The sequence below is a fragment of the Chrysochloris asiatica genome, unplaced genomic scaffold, assembly GCF_000296735.1.
Source record: "Chrysochloris asiatica unplaced genomic scaffold, ChrAsi1.0 scaffold00034, whole genome shotgun sequence".
Classification (NCBI taxonomy): domain Eukaryota; kingdom Metazoa; phylum Chordata; class Mammalia; order Afrosoricida; family Chrysochloridae; genus Chrysochloris; species Chrysochloris asiatica.
In genome coordinates, this window is record NW_006408552.1 from 17,964,172 (window position 1) to 17,983,889 (window position 19,718).

Consider the following 19,718-nt stretch of genomic DNA (forward strand, 5'->3'; position numbering starts at 1 on the left):
GTAGCTCACAGTCACCACCACCACCATCATGATGTTAATGAGGACAGATGCAATATACAGGACTAGGTTGTATCATGAGTCAGTCTCTTTTGAGATATAAAAGAGATTAAACAGAAAAGCAGAGCTCAGAGGAACCTACTACCACCAAGAAAGAAGAGGCAGGAGTGGAGTGCATCCTTTGAAGTTGGGTCCCTGCACTGTGAAGCTCCTAGATCCAGGGCAAGATCAATGTCATGATGCACAGAGATCAACAAGGAACGCTGGACCTACAGATGCTGAAAGGTGACCAAGCCCTTTCTCCAGACCTGACAGAAAGAGACAGCCTTTCCTTAGTGCTGGCACTCCAAATTTGGACTACCAGCCTCCTAAACAGTGAGAGAATCAATTTCTGTGTTTGTTAATGACACCCACTTTTGGTATTTCTGTTATAGCAGCACCAGCGTACTGAGGCACTAATTTAAGGGTTTTGGAAACTTAAGAGAACACAACGACCTAAAATACCAAGCTTTGACTATATTACTTGTGTAATAGCAACAGTTGCAGGAGGCAGGATTCAGTCTCACACTGAAGCAGGCCAAGATTTGGGGCCAGTGAGACATACTGGATCTGCACACTTATCAGTGTTATCTTAAACCCTATCAGGGTGTCAGGGACCCTTGGTGGTGTAAATGGTTTGTGCTCGAGAATTAACCCAAAGGTGGGAGTTTCAAACCCACCCAGGGGCACCTGGTAAGAGAGGCCTAACCACCTGCTTCTGAAAGATCATGGCCTTGAAAATCCCACAGAGCTCCGTTTTGGTCTGCACACAGGATTCACTAGGAGCAGAAATGAGCTTGATGGCAACAGGTTTATTTCTGTTTGTTTGTTGTTTGTGGGGATAGGATGCCAGGCAGGCCAGAAGTCAAACTGAACCTGCAAATACCTCTTTTCACAACACCTGTGGCCTCGGAACGCACTCACACCTGGGGAGAACAACTGACAACAGCTCAAACTATCACAAGTTCCAAGGACTTCGAATCACAAAGAGGAACAGAGTTTTATTATGCAGATAACAACTGGCTTATAAAGTAGAGAACATCATCTGTGAGGAAAGAGCTCTTTTGGGAAACAGCATGTATATGAGTCCAAAGGAGCCCTAGTGGTCCAGTGTCTAACTGCTCATCTGCGAACCAACAGGTCAGTAGTTTGAACCCACCACAGAGCAGTGAGCTACTTCCATTAATAGCCTCAGAGATCCTGTGGGCCAGTTCTCCTCTGTCCCACAGGGTCACAATGAGTTGGAATTGACTTGACACTAGTGGGTTTGGGGGTTTATATGAGACTAAAATGTCAATGATGACACTAAAGCAAAGATGAAAAAAAATCAGGGGACAGGGAAACTAGAAAATTGGAAATAGAGCAACCAGAAGGGGATGAATGACAAAGAAGATGTGTTGTGAAAGATATACACAATAGCATTGGATAATTTGTACTGAAATGATTAAATGAGAACCCGATTTGCTGTGTAAACTTCAGCCTGAAACACAATAGAATATTATTTTTAAGGGAAAGAAGGAACAAAACGAATATGCTATTTTCTTTTCTGAAACCCTGTACCTGTGTGGAGGCTGAGACTGGGTTTGATCTTGGTGGCTGCAGGGACGGCTGGGAAAAAGCAACTTCCAGACTTGGATGGCTGAGTGAGGAGTGTGGAGGGAGGCTGACTCTCGGCCAGATGCTCCCCAGAGGAGGGCGGAAGTTTCTCTATTGCCTGCAGGGAGAAATCACAAGGTAGGTTGGGGCAGGAGGTGCAGGTGTTGACAGGAAGAAACTTGAAGTTCATTTTGAGCTAAAGCCCTGTACTGATTCAATGCCAACTGTGTGCCAGGGACTATGGTAGGTAAAGGGGAACCCACAGTGGCCAAGCAGATAGAATTGTTCTAACCTTCTCCTCCAAGCCCCAGTGAATGAACACATACTCTCCCAGCTCTTTGTCCTTCTCTCCTGTTAGATATTGAATTGTGTTCCCTGCAAAATATGTATAAGCTTGGATGGACCATGATTCTCAGTGTGATAATTATACTCCATTTGTGAGTAATTAAAAAAACCATCCTGGGTTTTTTACACCCTCACCTGTATGGTATTCACAAGGCAGGCTGCAATCACAGGATTAGGTTGTATCTTCAGATAAAAAAGGATTATACAAGTGAGCAGAAATCAGAGGGACTACTGCCACCAAGAAGGAAGAGCCAAGAGCAGAGAATGTCCTTCAGACCTGGGGTCCCTGCACTGAAAACCTCCTAGACCCTGGGGAAGAGTGATGTCAAGACACATGGAAATCTTCAAGGAATGCTGGGCTCATGGATGCTGAATGGAGACAAGAACTGTGAGCCAATTGAGAAAGAAAGCCTTCCCCTGGGGCCAGACATCTAGCCTCCTAAACTGTAAGCAAATACATCTCTGTTTATGAAAGCTACCCCTTTGTGGTGTCTTGGTGATAGCAGCACTAGAAAATGAAGACACTACTCCGATGGAGGGATTCTCATCTCCACTCGCTCTCAGACTCTGCTACTACCCTGATTTCTGCTCTACTGAACAAACCAGCAGACTGACTTCAGTTTTGACTCAGTAAACATCAGCAGGTGCTGAATGAAAGCTGTCAGGCCTCTGACCAAAGACAAAGACTACGTACAGCAACATTTGAACATAATTTACAATATAATGTTAAAGAAAAACAAAACTTTCACAAAACTCAGTTTCCACCTGGATTATACTGACATGAAACGTGTCTGCATGGGGTTTAAGGTTGAGCCAAATGGCAGACGCGTTCAACTGCTAAACCAAAGTTTGAAAGGTTGGAAGTTCGAGTCCACTTGAAATTGGAAGGTTCCTTGGAAGAAAAGTCTGGAAATCCACTTCTAAAAAATCTACTATCAAAAACCCTATGGAGCACAGTTCTACTTGGATACACTTGGCTCGCTATGAGTCGGAATTGACTCAGTGGCAACTGGTTGGTAGCTTTAGTTGGGATAGGAACTTGAAAACTCGAGTTAGGGTGCAGGGCTCTGTGTAGGCACTGGTCTTCTGCTTACATCTTGTTTATGTCTAGGACTGTGCTGTGGTCCTTGTAAACCAAGCTGCTATTGAGTTGATTTTGACTCATGACAACCTCACGTGTGTCATGGTAGAGCTATGCTCCACAGGGTTTTTGATGGATGATATTTTAGAAGTAAACCACCAGGCCTTTCTTCCAAGGTGCCTCTGGGTGGACTTGAACCTCTAACCTTTCAGTTAGCAGCTGAAATGTTAGCACCCTCCAGGGGCTTCGTGTCCCTCATAAATATGTGCTGACCCCTGTCTGCTGTGGCTCCTCACCGGTTGCGTGCCCCAGGTGAGGGAGGGTGACCGCTTCTTCTGAGCCTTCCTTTCCATGGGGCTGTCCCGGCAGGGGCTGGCATGGGACCGCCTCCTGTCTCCCACTGGGCCAGGCTCTGGGGTGGCGCTGGGCTTCCGATTGCTGAAGTCGTGGGCTCCCTCCTCTGGGACGTGGCGTGGTGAGTGGCTGCAGCTGCCCTCCCGGTCCTGCGCCTTTGAGCGCCTGGTGGCTGCAATGAGGGCGATGCTCTTGGTGCTCACAGCTATCTCCTTCAGGGCCTGGGGGCTCAGGGTTGGGCCCCCAGCCTCAGCTGCTGTCCGTGGAGCACTTGGGTCCAGGCCAGCTGGCAAACGCAGTTTAGAGACCAGATCCTTGACCCTCAACGAGCTCGGTTTCTGCAGGAGATCAACAGGTGGTCACGAGGTTTTAGGGATGGGGGTCCCTGAGAATCATCCTGAGACTGTGACTGTAGTCAAGCATCCATGTGGTAGAGGAAAACAGGAAGTCAGTCTCCACTCCAGGTGACAGGTGCTTAACTCAGGGGTGCTGTGGGAGACTGTGTCTACTCAGGCCTCAAGGTCCTCCTGCCCAAGGGATTGGGGTCCCTACTCCTGCAAGCATTGATAAAGGCTTTCTTTGAAACTACCAGCTGATCTGTGAGAGAAAGATGAGGCTTTCTGCTCCTGTAAAGATTTACAGCCTTGGAAACCCTGTACAGGGTTGCTATGAGTCGGAATCGACTCCATAGCACATAACAACAACAGCTCAAACCCACTGCTGTTAAGTTGATACTGATGCATGGCGCCCCTGTGTGTGTCAGAGTAGAACTGTGCTCCACAGGGTTCTCAGTGGATGATTTTTCATAAGTGGATGATTTTTCATAAGTAGATTCCACTCATGGTGCCCCCGTGTGTGTCAGAGTAAAACTATGCTCCCCAGGGTTTTCAGTGGGTGGTTTTTCACAAGTGGATCCCATGAGTGTCAGAGTAGAACTGTGCTCCGCAGGGTTCTCAGTGGCTGTTGTTTCGGAAGTAGATCACCAACCTTTTCTTCCAAGACACCTCTGGGTGAACTTAAACCTCCATCCTTTCATTGAGGTAGACACACTCATTCCCAAATCACAGATGAGCAAACTAAGGCCCAGCACAGCCACCCCAGGGCCCATGACCCAGTAAGCAAGGTACACACCGGTCTACTGTGTCTTCCTGTCAATCTGCAGTGCACAGTGTCCCCATGTCCAGATGTGGTGAGGTCCATGTGAAGTTGTTTACCACAGACTAACAAGTCAATACAATGAGGCCTGAGTGGACGTTGCTCAGTGTAAGCTGGAGCGAGTCATGTGTACTGGTCAGCTGGGTCCTGCCCTGTGCACTGGCTTTGTAAGACAGCAAGTGGATTCCTCTCTATTTCCTGTGTCATTCTGTGTTGCTGTAGGGCACAGATTGCCATAGGCTCAGGAAGTGGTCACTATCATCTTTATGGCTGAAGGAGGGTTCTCCTTCCGGAACCCTGTGAAGCTTGATGGGCATCCCACCAGATGGCCCTGCTGCAGAAGGTGAGGGCACACACTCACCTCATGGATTGGTGGGGTCAGCAGGATGCGCAAGGACGATGGCGGGAGGAGAGAGTCCTGCTTCCCCAGTTTCTTCGAGGGTGTGGCTTTTGAGGACCTGTGGCCGTCGCTAAGAGTGGAACATAGAGCGTCAGTGGATGCAGGCCAGGCTGGGGCCGCTGAGTCCTGAGTCATAGTTATGGGGCAAACCAGGGCTGGAAACTCTGGCCTGGCCCACCAGCCTGGTCAGGGCGAATGGTCTTTGACTCTCGCCTCTGGTATGGGGTTGCTCTGGGCTCATACCCTCATTCTTTCAATGAATGGAGCTGGGTGTGCACTGGCTCATAGCAGACACACTCCTGCCCTCAATATGCCACACGGAGAGATGAGGAGAAGCAGACATCACGTAAGGTGGCAGACACACAGGTAACTGCAACCTGTGGCACATGTGGTAAAGACAGAGGATGGTATAAAGTAGCCCATGACAAAAAGGTGGGTGCAACCCAAGTGTCCCTCACTAGACGATGGATACACACAGTGCGGTCCATCCACACATTGGAGCATTACTCAGCCATAGGAAAAATGAAGCAGTCTTGATACCTGCTGCCCCTGGATAAACTAGGAAAATGTGATGTCGAGTGACAGATGTCAGACATGAAAGGACAAATGCTATCTGGTTATATGCATGGGAAGTGTCTAGAGTCAGCAAATGCATGGAAAACAGAGCTTATTACTGGTTACCAGGGGCTGGGAGGAGGGGGCATTTAATGGTCACGGAGCTTCTGCTAAAGGTGATGGAAAACTTGGGAACATCTAAGGGTGAGGGTGGAATCCAGGATGATGCACTGAACTGCAAGGTCAGTGGGTCAAACTCACCAGCCACTCCTTACAGTAATACAGGGTCACTATGAGTCAGAACCGACTCGATGGCACTTGACAACAACAAGGGTGAGGGTTAGATAACGTAGCAAACATAATTAATGTCACTGAAGTATACATGTGAAAATGGTTGAAATGGCAAACGTTATTTATTTATTTATTTTTACCTGTGTACCTGCTGCAACAAACCAATTAAGAGACAGAGAGAGAAGAACATGGGGTAGTGATGAGAAGGCAGAAGACTCTCTTAGACAGGGTAGCTGGGAAAGACTGTGCTGGGGAAGGGACATTCCAGTTAAAATCCATGGCAAAGGCTAGAGGAAGAATGTGTTCATCAGGACGTCAGCCTATACAAAGGCCTGGGGCAGTCAGCCAAGTCCAAGACACAGTAAGATGAGATGGGTGGAAACCATGTGTGTTGCCTGTGTGAGGGGAAAGGACCTCAGGCCACCCTTTGGCTCTGATTTCCAGGTTCCACAATTCTACTGTAAAAATGGCACAGTGTTTCCTGAGGCACCTGGCCAGTCTAGACATCAGTCACTATGTAAGAGCAAAGCATCAGTCATCACCTTGGGCTTGTAGCCTCTCAGCTACACATCGAGCAGCAATAACCCACCTCATGTAGTCAGGAAGTAGGGAGACTGGCGGTGGCTAGGGTGTGGACAGACAGTGAAGCACTTAATCAAGGGGAGATGGGGCACTTCGCTTTTACACACACACATGCAGTCATTACGGAAACAGCCCTAGCATGTCCTGTGACCCTAACAGCCCCAGAGTAACCCTTGAACACCACAGACAAATGTTCTGCAGGGTCTTCCCTGGACCCTGGTCTGAACACACCTTCTGTATAAGACATTTCAAACAAAGTTACAGAAATCTGGTACTTGGTAAGATATTAGATGGTTGTCAAGAAACACTACTGATTTTGATGGGAAATGTTAGGGATTGAACTGTGTTCCCTTCCCATACATACACTGGGTCATAACTCAGCATGATATCATTCTCCTTCCTTTTGTGATTTGATGTAATCATCCTTTATGTTGGTCATCCTCACAACACATGATGTGAATGAGGCAAGATTGTTGTTGTTAAGTGCTGACAAGTCTGTTCCAACTCATAGCACGCCTGTATAGGGTTTCTGAGACGTGACTGTTGAGTTTGAACCACCACTTTGTGGTTCAAATCAACCTTGCATTCTAGTGCCCATCCTACAGCACCATTAGAGGCAGTTCTGTTCATGAGGCCTGGTGTGGCACTGTGGGCTAATGCACAACATTGCAAAGTCAATTTGAACTGCAAGGTTGGTGGTTCAAGCTCACCAGCCACTCCTTAGAAACCTATACAGGGTTACTATGAGTTAGAACTGACAACAACATGTTCATGAGGCAGGAGTCAACCTACAGGATTAGATCCTATAGGATTAGATTGTGCCTTGAGTCAATCTCTTTTAAGATGTAAGAGAGATGAAAGAAATAAGGCTTTCTGCTCCAGCAAAAAGAATTAAAGCCTTGAAACCCTATCAGGGTCACCATGAGTCAGAACCAATTCCATGGAACTTAACAAAAACAAGAACAATAAAGATGTGAACAGAGATCAGAAAGACCTACTACCACCAAGAAAGAAGAATTAGGAGCAGAGTGTGACCTTTGGACCTGGAGTCTCTGTGCTGAGAACTTCCTAGACCCAGGGGAAGATTGATGCCAAGGACCGTCTCCCAAAGTGGATAGATAAAGAAAGCCTTCCCTTGTAGCTGTCCACTGAATTTGGACTTCTAGCCTCATAATCACCATTTGTCTGTCAGTTTGTCATACTGTGATGATTTGTGTGTTACTGTGATTCTGGAAGCTATGCCACAGGTATTTTAAAAACCAGCAGGGTCACCCAGGGTGGAATGGTTTCAGTTGAGCTTCCAGATGAAGACAGATTGGAGAAGAGCTGCCTCCTCAAAGTAGAATTGACTTTGATGATGCAAATGGAGTAAAGCCTTTGGGACCTTCATTTGCTGATGGGGCACAACTCAAAATGAAGAGAAACAGTTGTAAACATCCAATAATCAGAACATAGACTGTACAAAGTATGAATATTAGAAAATTAGAAATTGTCAAAGATGTCATAAACATCAATATCCTAGGCATTAGTGAGCTGAAATGGACTGGTATTGGCCATTTTGGATCTGTATGCTAGGAATGACAAATTGAAGTGGAATGGCATCACATTCATCATCAAAAAGAACATATCCAGGTCTGTCTTGAAGTACAACAGTGTGATACAATAATATCCATTCGTCTACAAGGAAGACCAATTAATACCACTACTATTCAAATTTATACACCAAGCACTAAAGCCAGTGATGATGAGAATGAAGAATTCTACCAAATTCTTCAGTCTGAAATTGATCAAACATGCAGTCAAGATGTACTGATAATTACTGGTGATTGGAATGCAAAGGTTGGAAACAAAGAGGAAGGATAAATAGTTGGAAAATATGTCCTTGGTGATAGAAACGATGCTGGAGATCGCATAATAGAATTTTGCAAGACAAATGACTTGCTCATTGCAAATATCTTTTTAAAACAACATAAAAACAACTATACACATGGACCTCACCAGATGGAATACACAATAATCAAATTGACTCTATTTTTGGAAAGAGACAGTGGGAAAATTCCGTATCATCAGCCAAAACAAGGCCAGGGCAGACTGTGGAATAGGCCATCAATTGCTCATATAAAAGTTCAGGCTGAAGCTGAAGAAAATGAAAACAAGTTCGCCAGAGCCAAAACATAACTTTGAATATATCCCACCTGGATTTAGAGATCATCTGAGAAGCAGATTTGATGCATTAAATACTAAAGACTGAAGACCAGAAGAGTTGTGGAATGACATCAAGCAAATCATACAGGAAGAAAGCAAAAGGTCACTAAGACAAGAACAAAGGAAAAGACCAAAATGGACGTCAGAAGAGACTCTGAAACTTGCTCTCCAGCATAGAGATGCTAAAGCAAAGGGAAGAAATGAGGCGGTACAAGAATAATAGCAATGGGCTCCAATGGAGCAATGATTATGATGTTGGCCCAGCACTGGGCAGTGTTTTGTTCTGTTGTGCATACAGGTCGCTGTGAGTCGGTACCGGCTGGATGGCACTGGAAAACACCAACAAGCCTCAAAAACTGTGATAGAATATATTTCTGTGTTTTTGTTGTTTCTATGACATCTGCTCTTGGAGGACTAAGACAGGAATGAAAGGATCTAGTGGCTATGGAGAGAAACAACCATTTTAGAACTGCACACTGAAGTGTTTGTGTTTTGCTTTTAATATGTAAGCAAGAAATATCTGACACAAATTGGTAAAATGTAAATGATCAACCTAGGTGATGCGAATTGTTAAGTGTTGTGGAGTTGGTTTTGACTCATAGTGATCTTGTATAGATTTCCAAGGCTTTGAATCTTTGGCAGGTAAAGAAAATCTCATTTTTCTCCCTCAGAGAGGCTGGAGGGCTTGAACCACAGACCTTGTGGTTCACAGTCTATGCTTATCCTATGTTGCCACTGCGCTCTCCAGATGATGAGAATATGGATACTTGCTTCATTAGTCTGATTTTCAGTATGTTGAAAAACAACAAAATTAAAAGTAAACAAAAGAGAAAAGGGGAGAGGGTATTGAAGGAGGAGTAAATGGCTGATATTGTACAAAAGACAAACAAACAAACAGTGGAACAAAAAGTACATGTCAAATGAGAATGATATTTCTGGTATTCAAGTTTCCAACCACAAAATTGCTCCACATACTAAGTATCTTAAGACCTAACTCCACCCTTGTCTGTTAGTCTGTTGTACTGCAGTGGTAATACCTGCAGGTCACCATCATGGACAGATTTCAGCAGAATTTCCAGAGTAAAGCAGACCAGGAAGAAAGGTCTGGCAATCCAAAACCAGTCACTGAAAACCCTACAGATGACAACAGAACACTGTCTGCTGTAGTGCTGGGAGGTGATGCCCCAGGTTGGAAGGCACTCACAATACACAGTGGCCTCGGCTACATGCTGAGGTTGATGCTGGACCAGATAGTGTTTCATTCGGTTGTATGCGGGGTCGCTATGAGTTTGAGTGGACCTAACTGCAACTTACCACCACAGCAGCAAGGACATAGGAATGATTAATGTTTAAGGCAGGAATGGGTCCTCAGACTCATTTTATACATGTGGAAACAAAGGAAGCTCTGAGCTAGGGCCTGGAATTCCCGTCTGTTGACCTCCAGTTCCCTCTCCCAGTTAGGCCTGAGACTGGGAAACCCATAAAAGGCGAGGAGTCTTGGAGAGGCCTGAGGTAAAGAGCTCCAGCCAGCTCCTTACCTTTCTGTCTCCAGCAGCATCGGAGGCAGCTCAAATGGAGCTCCCCATGGGAGGTCCTTCCTGTCGTCAGGCTGATCTCGGCTGGAATCCTCGGGTGGAGGAGATATATTCAGCACAGAGCCATCCTGGGAGCAGACAGAGGAGTTGTGTGGGGCCGGCAAGGATGCAGGCAAGCTGTGTCGCCAAGCAAGGCATCCCCGGTGGGAAGGCCCCTGTCCTCCCGCCACCACCTGTCAAGGAAACCACCACAGCGGGACAGCCAGCACATCAGCTCATTAACTTGCTTCCAGCTGTTCCCTTTCCATCTCAGAGACAGATTGGAATCTTTGCTGCAATCCCCTTGGGCCCTTAGCGTGCAGCTTTGACTCTTGTACCAGGAAACCCCTGTCTGTCCTAGAGGCCTTGGCCAGAGCACCCTCAAATCCTGCAGATGGGGCATAGCCAGAATAGGCTGGTGGGACCTTCGGGCACTCCTTCAAACCAGTCACAGTTTGTAAGGCTGCGGTCACTGTCTGTATCCCCAGAGGCTCCAGCCCAGTCTTATGAGAGGAATCGGATGTCAGAGAAGAATCGGCATCTCAGACAAGCCTGGAAGCAGCTTACTTGGGGGTGGTCCCAGGAAAAACATGGGGAAAGTGGAGGATGCCAACAAAGGGGGTACTTAACCCACTGGAAGAGCCTGGGGGCAGGCACCTAAGCACCTCACAGTTAACCTCCCCACAGAGGTGGAAGGCTTGAGGTGCTGACCCACTCAGTTCTCACATCAGCTGTATTAGAAGCCCTGATATTTGGGCTGGCAGTGGGACAATTTGACCATGATGCCACAAGGGCCCCTGGACACGTATGCAGTGGTGCTATATCTCCGAAGGCCCCCAGCTCAGCACTCCCACCTACAGACAGACACCGACCACCATGGACTGAACTGTGTCCCCCAAAACTACGTGTGGAAATCTTAACCCTGTTCCTGTGACTGGGGGCCCTGCAGTGAAATGGAAGGTCAGTGGTTGGAAGCCAGCAGCCTCTCTATGGGAAAAAGATGAGGCTATCTGCTTCCGTACAATAAACAGCTCCCAAAGCCCTGTGGGGCAGCTCAGTTCATCCTACAGGATCACTATGTTTTGGGATGGATGCCATAAAATGCAACAACCCTCATGGTAAAAATGATGTTGTTATTAAGCGCCGTTGAGTTGGTTCCGACTCATAGCGATGCTGCATAAGGTTTCTGAGCAGCGGCTGGTAGGTTTGAACCACTGATCTTGTGGTTAGCACTCCAGCGCTTATCCTATAGTGCAACACCTGGTTTTCACAATTTTATGTGTTTATTTAAGGAGCCCTGGTGGCTCTGTAGGATAAGCACTGAATTGCTAAACCTCAAGGTCAGTAGTTCAAACCCACCAGCTGTTTTGCAGAAGGAAAATGATGTTTTCTGCTCCTGTAAAGATTTGCAGCCTCAGAAACCCTGCACAGGGTCGCTATGAGTCAGAACCAACTGCACAGCACATAACAACAACAACAAAGATGTACAGCCTTGGGGTCACTATGAATCAGAATCAACTCAATGGCAATGGGTTTGGGTTTGGGTTTGGTGGTGCAGTGCTCAGCTGTTAATGGGATGACCAACAATTCAAACCCACCAGCTACTCAGGAGAAAGATGTGGCAATCTGCTTCTGTGGAATGACAGAGGGGAAATCCTCAGAGAGTCGGAGTCAACTCAGTCCAGGTGGGTTGGGTTTTTGGTTTGATTTCTCTTTAAGGAGGCTAGTCCTGCCGTGGCTAGGCCCTCAGCTGCTAACTGAAGGGCTGGTGGCTCGAATCCTCTAGCTGCTCCAAGGGAAAAAGATGTGGCATTCTGCTTCTGTAAAGATTATCGCTGTGGAAACTCCATGGGACAGTCCTACCCTATCCTATAGGGTCACTAGGAGTCACTAGGGATGGATTCAACAACAACATGTTTTTGTAGGTGTTGACAAGACCTAAAGAGTCCTTGGTGATTCAAACCCACTAGGTGCTCAGGAGAAAGATGTGACAGCGTCCTTCCATAGAGATGAGTCTTAGAATCCCTCTGGGGGCAGTTCTACTCTGTCCTATAGTACCCCTACGAGTCAGAATCAGCAGTGGGTTTGGGGTTTGGTTCCTGTAACTGTGACCCCATTGAAAATAGAGGTTTTCTCCTGTTATATTCATAGGAACACTCGAAATAAGTAGGTTCTAAGCCTAATCCACTCTGAGTGATCAAAGAGCAGTCTAGATACAGAGACACACACACAGGGGACAACACCGTGTAAGGAACCATACACAGGCCAAAGAATGCCAGGCCACTGACCAGGAAGACCGTCTGCTGAAGCTGACACCCTCACGTGGGTGTACAGCCTCCAGCCATGTGGTCCTACTGTCACAGAAGCCATTTTCCACCCAGTCCCCTCTTTCCACCCACATGGAGGCGGGACTCACACGGAGGGCTCCGGCCATCAGCGAGTGCAGCAGCAGCAGGCGGTTGAGTGTGCCCTCACCCAGCTCCTGTGAGTACAGGCGGTATTGCTTATCTAGAGAGTCTGGCACTGGGAGCCCACCATCTTTGTGGGGGAGAAAAAGCAGAGGTTAGAAGGGGCTGGGTGGGACATGTCAACCCCACAACAGCTAAATCAGACAGAATACCTGCCACCGGATGCTTGTTGGAAAGATAGGAGAACTATTTGGGAAACTTGAAGGCAAATATCCCAGCCTGAGAAAACAGGTTTTTGCAGACTTCTGTCTGTTCCCTTTTTACATTTCTTCTCGTTCGCAAATTCTATGGTGTTTATGTACTGCTTTTCAATCATAACAAAATTGCTGTTAATAAATTTCAAGTATGAACAAAATAAAAGCTCAAAGTTACAGGAGAACTCCTGGGTATGAACCCAAAGAACTAAAAGCAGGCATGCAAACAGACTGATGTGCACTCATGGTCACTGTAGAACTGGTTACAAGAACCCAAAGCTGGACATAGTCCAGGGTCCATCAGCAGACGGTGGAGACACACGGTGTGGTCTTTCCACACACTGGAAAATCATTCAGTCCTAAAGAAGAGTGAAGAGGAAAAGTCCTGATGTGCCATCACCTAGATGAACCTTGACCACATCCTGCTGTGGGAAACCTGTCAATCACTTCCTTTGCATGTGAATGATCTAGAATACGTGAATGCATAGAGACAGGAAGTAGATTTGTGGTCAGAAGGAACTGGAGGTAGAGGCTAGGAGTGACAGCTTAGCAGGTGCAGGATCAGGGTGCAGGGAAGGGAGAGCCATAAAGTTTTGGAATAGAATAATAGTGATTAGCCAAGGACATTACAAATGTAATCAAACACCACTACTTAAAATGCTTAAAAATGGTTCAAATAGAAAATTTTATGTTATATAAATTTCAACAAAGTAGCCCTGTTTGTGCAACGATTAAGTGCTTGGTTGTTCACCTAGAGTTTAGGTTCAAACCCACCCAGTGGGTCTGAGCCATGACTCGGAAACCCTATACAGGGTCGCTATGTACTCAAGGGCAGTTAACAACCACATATGAATATACAGTGATACAACGTATGACAGCCTAGATGTGCCCTGTCAAGTGTGGTCATCCTGAGACGTCCGTTCTGCCCTATCATGTGGGGTCCTCATGAGTTAACAGGTCTACCCTGTCACATGGGGTGGTCAAGAATTGGAAAGAGCTGGACAGCACCCAACATCCTCTTGCATCTGGAGGAAGAGTATACCGGGGTGCAGGCTGCAAAGGTGGCTCACCCTGGATGAGCTGCCGCTGGCCCTGAATTATCTGCTCACAGAGCAGTCGGTGCTGGTGGTAGCGCTGGATCACAAAGTCCTTCTGGCACAGCAGGTTCTTGCGGTACAGGTTGTTGGCCTGCAGCTCAGTGTTTTCCACCTCCAGCTCGTGGGCATGGCACAGCAGCCGTAGCACCTCCCGCTGGTCCTCACTGATGACCTGCTCAGGCAGCAGCTTCTCCATCTGTGAGGCCTTCTTCTTGGTGTTGGCCAGCCGCTGCTCCAGCCCCGCCTACCAAGGAGACTGAGAGTGAGTACAGACATGTCTCCCGGGGAGATGTGTAGACTGCCAACCCCAAACCCTCACTGCACCGAGCAGACTTGGACCCACAGTGACCCGATAGGACAAAGTGGAACTGCTCCTTAGGGTTTCTGAGTCTGTGCATCTTTACAGAAACAGAAAGCTTCATCTTTCTCCTAAAGAGCAACTAGTAGGTTTGAACTGCTGACCTCGTAGATAGCAGCCCAACACTTAACCCATGGCACCACCAGGGCTCCTGAGATGGCCAACAAGCACATGAAAAGATGCACAGTTGCCCTAACAAGACTCTACTTCTCCTTATAAATGGGACTCCACAGTGGTCTTCTTCCTGAAGTCCACCCCAACTCAAGACTGGGCTTTTGATCTACATCCATTACAGCATGGGAGCTAGCCGTGCCTCTCTTTCCCCATCAGAGAGAATCTGGTCACTTTTATGTCCCTGGGGCCTGGCCTGGAACTGGACACTGAAAAACATGTGTTTGCTTTAATGAACCAGTAATTCATGGCATTGGCATGCTGCCTGGGGGGCAACATCAAACATTGCCTCTTAACGGTCACATTCCTTTTCCTATGCATGCTATCGGTATGTGCAAAATGCACTTTCTGCCTTTGGAAGGTCTGAAGGCTTCAGATGAGGGTATTCAGTCATCTCCAAACTACCGCAGGCAGATGTGAGCACATCTGAGATTCTGTGCTTTGGCTCCAGAACTTTTGGGTGAAATGAATCCCACCACCTGCTTGTAACAACCTGACATCATCCCCTTGGTCTTTGCTTGCCTGCAAATACACCTGCAGACACTTAGCTCTGGGCTACACATCAGTTTTCTTCTATCTCCTCCATCAGGACCCATCCTGTCATTTTTTTTCTGGCAAGAAACTATTAGGTAACCATGTTGGTTACGTAAATAGTTCACTCTTCTTGGAAAACCAAAATAAATACCCACTGAGAGGAGCTGCGAAGGTGCCTTCCTTCTGGCTGTATCCCTCAGGTACCCAGCAAGGCCCTGGTGGAAGCCTCGGTTCAGCCATCAGGAGGGCAGGAGCTGGCTGTCCATCACAGGAGGCGAGGCACATAGGGAACCACAGTGCCACTCATGTCCTGTGTCCACTGACTTCTCTGCCCCCATGACCCCCTGCCCGGCACACTGCCACCCAGACCCAGCCTGGGCTGACTCTTGGGAGGTGGGCCAGCTCACTGAACTCTCAGGGCTACAGCTGTGGGAGAGATCAGGGTGACAAGGGGTCAGGGACTGTGAGTGACACAGCATCTTATCACCATCTTCCAGTGCCCCCCACCTTGAGGGCGGCTGTTCTCCGCTGCTCCGCGAGAAGCATGTTTATCTCCTCTCTGGCCAGGGCCACCTCGTGTGGCTCCGCAGACTCGCCATCATCACCCTCCATGTTAGTCTCCAGTGGTTCCTCGTCCCTATTGAGCTCTGGCTGCTCCCTGTGGGCATGGTGGGGCTTCTCACGCTCCCAGCTGTGGACACAACAGGGTGTCAGAATGCCAAGACTGGACATGCTGCAACTCAGGCCTTCAGACATGGACATGGAAGGGTTGGCCCATAATACCACCTCCTCTCTAGTAAAGAGCAGCCCCTCAGCTCCTCCACCCTCAGACGTGGACAAGGGAGGACTGGTCTATAGTACCACCTCCTCTATACTAACATTCAGGCACTCAGGCCTCCTGCCCCAGGCATGGACACAGAAGGTCTCCTCTTGTGCATGGTCTATCTACACGGAAGGGCAGTAGGGACACACAGGAAAACAGCACCATAAGCAGCTGCAGGTCACTGAGTGGAGCCAGCACGGCCCACCTCCAGCACAAACTGACTCCCTGAAGCCTCAGTTCCCAGCAGTCTGTGCATTGGAGTATCCTGAGGACAGACTGTGATAACTGTGACTTGTGGTCAAAGCCCCACAGACCCCTGTGAGGGACTGGACGTGACCTGGGTGAGGAAAGCATGCAGCTGAAAGTGGGTGAGTCATGAGTGTGTCCCTTTTTATTTAGAATTCCTCGCATGTAGGTATCATGCTGTTCATATAAATTTTGGGGGAAAAACCCCACACAAACAAACAGGGAGAAAGGAGGTAGAGAAACGGGGAGACGCGAGAAGAGAGAAAGGGAAGATCAGGGCTTCTATGCCAGCACTGAGGTTTAAGCTACTTGTAAGTGGAGTGTGATAGTTAAGGCTCTATGTCAACTTGATTGAGTCAGGATTACCAGTCATTTGGCAGTTGATAGTTAACTCTGTGATGATTGGCATTGAGCAACCAATCAATTGAATGGATGTTTCCTTGGGGGTATGGGCTGCCCCCAACATAATGGACATGCAGGGAAGACTTGAGCTCTTTTCCTCTGGATCTGGGTCTCACATCTGGGTCGTCCTCCAACCTCCAGTTCTTAGAACCTGAGCCAGTGGCCTGCTGTGTTATATGTCTGCTGTCTGGGCCCTTCACTGAGAGTGCCTGGCAAACCAGATGCCACCAGGGGGCTCTGCATGTCTGTTCTTGTTGCCTGGCTCAAGTGCTCTGCTCTGCTGATTCTGCAGTGTGCCTGCCCAGGTCTTGGTTGCCCGTCACTGCAGCCCCTGTTCTGAACTCAACTGCTGATCTTGGTTCACCTAGCCTGTACTTTGTTGTTGTTGTTAAGCACTGTTGAGTCGGGTCCAACCCATAGTGACCCTGTATAGGGTTTCTGAGGAGCAGCTGGTGAGCTTGCACCTTGACTTTGCAGTTCAACGCATTAACCCACAGGGCCACACCAGGTCTCAGGACTCTCCTAGCTATAAAATTGCGATCCATTTCCTTGATAGAAACTTCTCTTCATATATGTGGTGCTGTGGAATAATACACTGTGCCTCAAGGCCGGTTTGAACCTCAAGGTCAGCGATTCAAACTCACCAACCACTCTTCAGAAATCCTATACAGGGTCGCTATGAGTCAGAGCAACTCAATGGCACTTGTTGTTGTTGTGAAGTGCCATAGAGTCGGTTCCAACACATAGTGACCCTGTAGGGGGCTTCCGAGGAGCAGCTGGTGAGCTTGAACCCCCGTCCTTGCAGTTCAAATGGCTTTGCAGTCTGGCGCATTAACCCACAGCGCCGCACCAGGACTAACAACTATATCTATATGTAGTGTAGTGTTTATAAATCAGGCTGCGAACCTCAAGGTCAGCAGTTCGAAACTACCAGCAGTGCCGCGGAAGAAAGATGAGGCTTTCTGCTCCTGTAAAGATTTACAGCCTTGGAAACCCTGTACAGGGTCTCTATGAGTCAAAACCGACCTCACGGCACATAACCACCAACCACCACCATCATATCTATATGTAGCACTGGTTTTGTTTCTCTAGACAACCGAGTCTAATCCACCCCTTGTCAACTTGGCACCAATAAACTATATGCATAATCTCTAAATAAAGAAAATTGTAAAATTATACTTGCATCTAAGGTAACTAAAACACGTAAAACTGAAAACGCACTGACTCCATTTTCATCTTATAGGTCCAAATTAAGAAAGCAGAAATATTTGATGTACACATATAAAACAAAACATAAAAACAAAAATATAAATGTAGCTAAGTGGGACAGAGGTAAATAATGATGTATGCACAACCTTGGAACAACAGGGCTCTGGAATACAGGGATTGAGGCATGGTTGGAATGGGCAAAACAGGGGAAATAATGTTAAGATGCTTGGCTGTCTTTTGAATCTTGGTTTCCCTGGCATAGCATTATAAAATAGACATTTGAGGGGGAAAGAAATAGCCAGAAATACCACCATAAAAAGTTTGTAAGTCTGTCTTCTGCCTATAACTGATTGGAATACCTAAAATGGGGCTACAATGTGCCCTGTGAAGGAGGCTTCCTGCGGAGCCTCTGCATTTCATAAGACCATAGGTGGAATCCTGAGCCCCATGCATAATCATCTGAGGTGGGAAATCTCCACTTGAAAGGACAAGCAGTCCAGCCTAGAGCAGCTAGAAGTACAGAGATACTTCTTAAAAGAAGGACTGACAGGAAAAGTACAAACAATAATGGCAGCCCGACTGTTACTACAAGAACAAGCAAGTTGCTTGCCCAGGAGACATCAAGGCAAATGGTCAAGTCCCCTCAGGGCAAACCCTCTTTCAAGACTAAGACTCAATGGGAATACACGAGCAGACATGTGCTCTGACAAGTGACCACGTTGGTCACCGATAAGAGGAAGTGAGGGAAAAACAGCAATGAAACTGTGAGCTAAGTCCAACCACGTTCAATAGATTCCTGTGAACCCGGATGGAGACCTGGTTGGCCAGCAGTTTGCCAAGACCTGGAAACTCCTGGGCCTAGACATAGCCACAAAGGACTAGAGTGGAAAATGAAGCATCTAGCTGATAAGAAGAGAGGGCATATGCACAAGATCACTCACACTTGCAGATAATACCCACTTGACCTGGCTTCAGTGGCTAGATGATCAGAACTTGACGAGAAGAAGAAAGAAAAGAGAAAAAGAGTAATCTGATATAATTTGATGAACTTGACCTACACCTATGGATGCAGTAGCTCAAAAGAGGGAACAAATCTTTACAGCAAGGATTATTCCCCCTCAATACACAGGGTAGACAGGGATGGGCAACTTGGACATTGGCTACCCAAAATGGAGGGGCTACAAAGGCAAGAAGTGACTGGCTTACAAGCTTTCAAGAGGGAGCCTAGTAGGAAACATCAAGGCAAGTGGCCAGGTCCTCTCAACGCAAACCCCCTTCCAAGACTAAGACTCAACGGAAATACTTGCTCTGATTGGTAGCCACACACATCACCGATGGGGGGAAGTGGGGTAAAAGCAGCAATGAAACGGCAAGCTAAGCCCTACAATGTTCAGTGGACTTCTGTGGACCCAGCTGGGGACATGGTTGGCAAGCAGTGTGAAGAGGCCTGGGGACTCTTGGGCCCAGAGACAGTAGTGTGGCCACGGAGGGACTTGAGAGGAGAGTGGAGCTACTGGCTGATGGGAAGAGAGGACATATGCACAGGAGTGCCCACCCACGTGACCTGGACCGGATGACTGGATGATCGGAGCTCAACCAGGAGAGGAAAGAAGAGGTGAAAAAAAAAAAGAGTGAGCTGATACAATCTGATGAACTTGACCTATATCTATGGAGCAGCAACTCAAAAGAGGGAACAAATCCTCACAGCAAGAAACATTCACACACACCCCCACACACAGAGTGGATGGAAAAGTGCAGCTTGGACATTGGATACTCAAATGGAGGAGGAGGGGACGATGAAGGCAAGAAGTGACTGGCTTACAAGCTTTCAAGAGGGAACCTAGTGCTAGGGAGCATGGAGGAGGGCAGAACCTCCAGTAGGTACTATTCAATCTGTCTGGGCGGAGCTGATGAAAGGAGATACAGATGGGTAACTCGTGATACTGTAGTGAATAATGCTTATCAGGATGGATTATGAGGGTTGGAAATGCAAAGGTAGAAGTTTTGTAACAAGGAAGGGAGTGATTGATTCTCCAGGATAG

General features: G+C 47.4%; 1 protein-coding gene across 1 annotated transcript in view; it reads right to left on the reverse strand.

Moving 5' to 3' along the window:
* LOC102835296 (kinesin-like protein KIF19-like) overlaps positions 1-19,718 on the reverse strand; it is a 63,579-nt gene that overhangs the window by 15,536 nt on the left and 28,325 nt on the right. The window contains exons 8-15 of the mRNA XM_006859878.1: positions 15,886-15,941; positions 15,504-15,687; positions 13,907-14,177; positions 12,591-12,712; positions 10,139-10,263; positions 4,929-5,037; positions 3,355-3,750; positions 1,597-1,750 (exon numbers count right to left, since the gene is read on the reverse strand). Of these exons, the coding sequence (XP_006859940.1) occupies positions 1,597-1,750; positions 3,355-3,750; positions 4,929-5,037; positions 10,139-10,263; positions 12,591-12,712; positions 13,907-14,177; positions 15,504-15,687; positions 15,886-15,941 (1,417 nt within the window). The remainder of the gene's footprint in view (positions 1-1,596; positions 1,751-3,354; positions 3,751-4,928; positions 5,038-10,138; positions 10,264-12,590; positions 12,713-13,906; positions 14,178-15,503; positions 15,688-15,885; positions 15,942-19,718) is intronic.